The sequence below is a fragment of the Triticum aestivum genome, chromosome 7B, assembly GCF_018294505.1.
Source record: "Triticum aestivum cultivar Chinese Spring chromosome 7B, IWGSC CS RefSeq v2.1, whole genome shotgun sequence".
Classification (NCBI taxonomy): Eukaryota; Viridiplantae; Streptophyta; class Magnoliopsida; order Poales; family Poaceae; genus Triticum; species Triticum aestivum.
Genome location: NC_057813.1, coordinates 283,866,352 through 283,872,230, shown reverse-complemented (window position 1 = coordinate 283,872,230; position 5,879 = coordinate 283,866,352). Strand labels below are relative to the sequence as shown.

At 55.0% G+C, this 5,879-nt stretch overlaps 1 protein-coding gene across 1 annotated transcript; it reads left to right on the top strand.

The window, feature by feature from the left end:
* Positions 1-254: 254 nt before the first annotated feature.
* LOC123162804 (probable 2-oxoglutarate-dependent dioxygenase SLC1) lies at positions 255-4,494 on the top strand. Its single transcript, XM_044580566.1, has 2 exons — positions 255-1,203; positions 3,381-4,494. Exons 1-2 carry the CDS (start codon positions 316-318, stop codon positions 3,639-3,641), a joined length of 1,149 nt encoding a protein of 382 aa, XP_044436501.1. The 5' UTR covers positions 255-315; the 3' UTR covers positions 3,642-4,494.
* Positions 4,495-5,879: the final 1,385 nt, after the last annotated feature.

Below are 5,879 nucleotides of genomic sequence, written 5' to 3'. Positions count from 1 at the left end.
AAAATTTCTAATGAACGAGTGAACTAACAAAATAATAATAATTTATAAACAGAGGCCACTAGCTAATTAAGCTAGGTCAAGGTGCATGCACATCCACGTGTCAGCTGTCAAACGATTTGTCTGATGATGTTCCATTATTTAACTTGTAATTACGAGCTGGTCAACTGAATACGACGCGCACCGATGCTCTGCCCTCCTGTAACCATCCTATAAATACATAGCTCCTTCCATCTCCACACCACGACATTCATGTGCATAGCTTGCTCATCCAATAAGCTATCTATATACTCCCAAATACCAATAGAGATTACGGCCATGGCGATAGTGGGCTTGTCAAATGCCGGCGACCGCCTGCCTGGCAAGAGAGCGGTCGGCGACGACGATGAAGCTGCCGCAGCCGACTACCGCCTCAAAGGCGTGAGGCACCTCTCCGACACCGGCATAACCAGGCTTCCAGGCAGGTACGTCCTGCCGGCCTCGGATCGCCCCGGCCGGAGCGTCAGCGCGGGCACGAGGGTGAAGCTCCCCGTCGTGGACCTCGGGCGCCTCCGCGTGCCCTCAGAGCGAGCCGCCGTGTTGAAAACTCTCGAGGCCGCGTGCCGGGAGTTCGGCTTCTTCCAGGTGGTGAACCACGGCTTGGACGTTGATGGGGCGGCCACCAGGATGCTTGACGTGGCGGCGCGGTTCTTCGAGCTTCCCTTCCAGGATCGCGCGCGGTACATGTCGGCTGATGTCCGCGCGCCCGTTCGGTACGGTACGAGCTTCAACCAGGCCAACGACGCCGTCCTCTGCTGGCGAGACTTCCTCAAGCTCTCCTGCGCGCCGCCGCTGCGGGACGTGGTGCCGTCGTGGCCCGACTCGCCGGCGGACCTCAGGGAGGTGGCGGCTGAGTACGCCTCGGCAAACCGGCGGGTGTTCGTTGAAGTTGTGGAGGCGGCGCTGGAGGCCATGGGTGTCGGAGGGGGTGACGGCGTGATGGAGGAGCTGGCCACGGCTGGTTCGCACATGATGACGGTGAACTGCTACCCGGCGTGCCCGCAGCCAGAGCTGACGCTGGGGATGCCGCCGCACTCCGACTACGGCTTCCTGACGTTGGTACTCCAGGACGACGTGGAGGGCCTCCAGGTTATGCACGGCGGCGAATGGCTCACCGTCGACCCCGTCCCTGGTTCCTTCGTCGTCAACGTCGGCGACCACTTCGAGGTACATACTACGTACATGATACCGTATACACACACCTGCCTATCTAGCTTAGCTACTGAAAAATCAATGCAGCCAAATTATTACATGCATGCAATCCTATACGTTACGTAGGAGTAGTACATGGAATTGACCTACAGTAGAGCTAATCAAGAAGTCAACCTTTTTCAGCCACCATTGGCATGGTTGAAAGGGCATCCATGGTCACGATCTAGTCAAACGCAAAACCAAATACTAGTACACTGGCCAAACAATTAAGGGGCAGTCAACGTTCTCGAGAAATCAAACTAAAGTATGTGATCGGAAGGCACTGTTTATATACAGTATACAATTTTTTCGAGAAAAAGGGTTTCCCCGCTTTGTATACCAAAGCAACCATCCGATACAGCCAACGATAGGTGCTGGGCGGAAACAGCACAAGCACGCCCAAAAGAAAGAAAGAAAAAAAAAGAAAAGAAACAAAATGCCGATAACGGCGGATCGACAAAAACGACGAAGTCTCGCGACCGCTGCGTCCACCGGAGATCGCCCACCAAGCTCCGAGACTCCGAAGCGCCGGTACCAAGCAACACCTCCAAGAAGGGACGCGACGATGGCGACGCTGCTGCTAAGGGTTTCCCCCGGTACACGGCGAGGAGAGAGGAGGAGTAGCCCCGACGCCCTCCAGGAAGGTCCGGTGGTACCCTCAGGCGCCACCTCAGGCACTCCGGAGTTCGCCACCAAACCGACCACCACCCAGCGCCAACACGGACACGAAGCTTCGACGCTGTCTCACCACGGCACCGCGAAGATGGTCTGCACAACGAAGAAGAGGAGCCGGGACTAGGGCAACAACACCGTCGGCATATGGGAGGGCCCCACCTCCACCGTCCATGCCGGTAGCCGACCGGACGCCAAAGCAGGAGCCTACCGGGCCCGTGGACTCACAGGCCCGGCCGGGCCCTCAGAGGCCCGGACAGCTCCCGCCTCCGTGCCGCAGCTGGCACGCCGTCGACGCCGCCGCCCCAGTCCAAGCCGCTCCCCAACCTTCCCATACAGAGAGCGTCGCGTTCGAGCCGGAGCCGACCCGCAAGGACCCAGATGGGGCCCTACGGGCCCAGATCTGGGCCGGGGACGCGCCACCGGCCATCCAGCACCACCGGAGCGCCCCGCCGCCAAGAGGCAGCACCATCGCGGCGAGCGCCGCCGGCCTCCGCCACCAGGACGCCGAGCCGCCACCAGCCGAGCAGCACCGCCGCCTCCTCCCACCCCGGGAAGGAGGAGCGCGCGCGGGGAAGGGACGACCCGCCGCCGCCTACCCCACCCGGCCAGATCCGGGGGCGCCTGCCGGCGGCGGCGGGGGGAGGAACGAAGGGGGGGAGGAGGGAGGGGGTCGCGCGCCGCCCCGGACGCCTCCCGGGGAGACGGCGGAGGCGGCAGGACGAGGAGGAGGGGGGAAAGGAGGGAGGGGCGGGGCGGGGAGCCCGCGCTCGCGCTGGGCGGCGGCGGAAACGGCGGAGCGGGAGCGGGGAAGCGGGGGCGGGGCAGAGGGACGCCGCGCCGGGCGGGCGGCGGCGGCGGGAAGGGCCTAGGGCCCGCCGGCGGCGGGGTGGAACCCTAGCGGGAGCCTAGCGGGGGTGCGGGTGGAACCAGGTCCTTCACGTGAGCGGGTCTAAGTCTAAAGTCTTTGGATTCCAAGGTTATACATTATACAATTAGATAGTGATGCCAAATGCCGATGATTGGCTGCGTACTTTTATGAACGCAAGTCAAAACAAGTGAGCCAAGCACCTTGCTAGCTACTACTAGCTCTCTAGATGCATGATGTATCGATGTTGTAGCCCTCGGTGTATATATGTATCGATATATACTTTAGCTTATCCTAGCTACCAGTAGGTATTAGTATTGGTGCCTTGATTAATTTCCTGAATCAATACTAGTATCAGTCCAGCTGACAGACACTCCACGCGCATGCGCGTCCCCTTCACATGCTACGTACTCACGATTTTGCGGAGCCATCATGTTCCGTTGTCGCTGATAATCTAGACATATACTTACATATATGAATAAAAATTAAATTTATTTTTAAGGCTCGGCCTAGTCTTAAGTACCCAACGGCAGCCAGGGGTCTGGATTTTTTTAATTAGTCTTGCAATCAACATTGAACAAATGGCTGACAGATGGACATTTTTGGTGCACAGATATACAGCAACGGCCGGTATAAGAGCGTGCTGCACCGGGTGGGCGTGAACTCGACGCGCCCCCGCATCTCGGTTGCGTCGTTCCACAGCGTGGGGGCGGAGCGGGTGGTCGGGCCGGCGGCGGAGCTCCTCGACCAGGGCCGCGGCGGGCAACCACGGTGGTATATGGACACCGACTTCGCCACCTTCCTGGCTTACCTAGCCTCTGCCGAGGGCAAGCACAAGACCTTCCTGCAGTCAAGGAGTCTCGCCTTCGCCTGACGTCCACTTTTGATGCCTCAACATCGATTTCATTGACCTTTGCGTGCATGCTGTATTTCCTTAGGGAATCAGGGTAAAAGCCAACACCCCATACCACACCTGCTAGCTTGGCTTTGACTTGTACAGTCCCTGGTGATTTTTCTACGTGTAATCTGAATTATGTGGCATGGAAGATGTACCGGATGGGGAGAATATCACATGATACCAACACTTATATGCTCCCATGATACCAATTCAAAAAATTTAAATTTAAGTGTGTCAAAAAATTTCGAAAAAAATCATAGATGTTCTCAACATATGTGTCTACAAGCCCTAAAAAAAATCAGATCGAAAATTCGATATACATATTGAGAAACAAAAAAGACAAATCTGTTGTGAATAGTGTAGTTTTTCTACACTATTCATGTTTTGTCTTTATTAACACTATTCATGCTGAATTTGTCTTTTTTGTTTCACATTATACAATTTGAATTTGGATCTGATTTGTTAGGGCTTGTAGACACATATGTTGAGAATATCTATGATTTTTTTCAAAAATTTTTGACACATTTAAATTTGAATTTTCCAAATTGGTATCATGGGAGCATATAAGTGTTGGTATCATGTGATATTCTCCCGTACCGGATGCACGCACATGCATGCTCTGTTTATCTACATGTTAGTTTGGACCGATTCATCTATATTTCCATCAGTTGATCGTAAGCAATTTTTTTTTTACATCAATCGTAAGCAAATGTTCAAATCAACAAAGGGGAAAGAACTGAGATGAGGACTCCAACACACTAAGGCCTCATGTGGTGCATCGGGCAATAGCCGAGATCCTTGTCAATTTCTTGGCTAGTTCCCATGTTTTTTTTTACCCCGGTGACCGTAGAACAATTGCTCTACGGTATTTTTCATTAATTAATAAATATGTACAAGTACAATAAATATGGTACAATCATCCAATACCAGCTCTAGGGATCATGATCATAAAATCAAGTTACATGTTATGTTCTATCCATGTTCTACTCTTATCTGCCTTATTCTGTTTGGCTCTGATCTGCCCTCTTTCAAATAATTCACCCACCCTGCAAAATATATTGCTGCAGAGTTAAAGATCTTGTCATTTCTAATGGACCAAAGGGTCCCACCTGCGGCTGGTGAGCCCCCTCCCCCGTCCGCGCCGCGGCTGACAGCTCCCCTCCCCCCCCGTCGGTGGGGGTGGAGATCCGTGGTCGCACTCGTTCCCGCACCGCGGCCCTCCGTGCTCAAAGCGCCTCTCGTGTTCTAGGGTCAAGCAGCCCCCCGATGGAGCCTTAGTGCGTGCATTATTCTGGAACATCCGCAGTTTCAGCCATGATGGCCGACGCCGCCAACTTGTGGAGTACATGCGGGAGGATCACATTGACATAGTTGCCATTCAAGAAACCATGCGTCTCGAATTCTCGCTCCCTGAGCTTGACAGTCTGAGCTCCCACCTCTTTGCGTGGCATTGGCTCCCTTCTAGTGGGAGCGCCGGACACTCGGGGTGGCATCCTCTTAGTCGTGAAGGATGCCACCTTTGAGGTGGGTAGCATGGATCGAGGGGAATTCTTTGTTAGCATGGAGCTGTTCGAGAGATCTCTCAACTTCAAGTGGGAGGTCATCATCGTCTACGGGCCTGCTGACCATAGTCGGTCGGCTGCCTTCCTAGATGAGCTCCACCGGAAGATCTCCGCAGCCTCCCTTCCGGTGGTGGTGGGAGGCGATTTTAACCACCTGCGCGTGGCGGAAGACAAGAGCAATGACAATGTCTGCTTTGGGCGGATGCAAATGTTCAATGACTTCATTGCTGATCTCGGTCTTCGCGAGATTGATAGGATTGGTGCCAGGTTCACCTGGACCAACCGGCAAGCCTCCCTGACCTAGTCCGTCCTGGACCGGGTCCTAATATCCCCAGATTGGGACATCTGCTGCCCCTTAGCCTCCCTTCGCGCCATCACGAGGATTGGCTCGGATCATGTTTCCCTTCTCCTCTCTTCTGCCGACGAGCGTCCGCCAGTCACCCCTCGATTCCGGTTTGACACCTTCTGGCTCTCCGAGACCGGGTTTATCGAGGCCGTGGGCGCTCGGTGGATTGAGGCTCGCGCCCACCCCCACCCCTCCCCCCTTCGGCCATTGCCTCGTGGCACTTCTGCGCGAAACATGGGCGGCAGTTCATGAAGGGATGGAATGCTAATATGGGGCGTGACCTCCGGGAGCGCAAGAAGGCGTTGT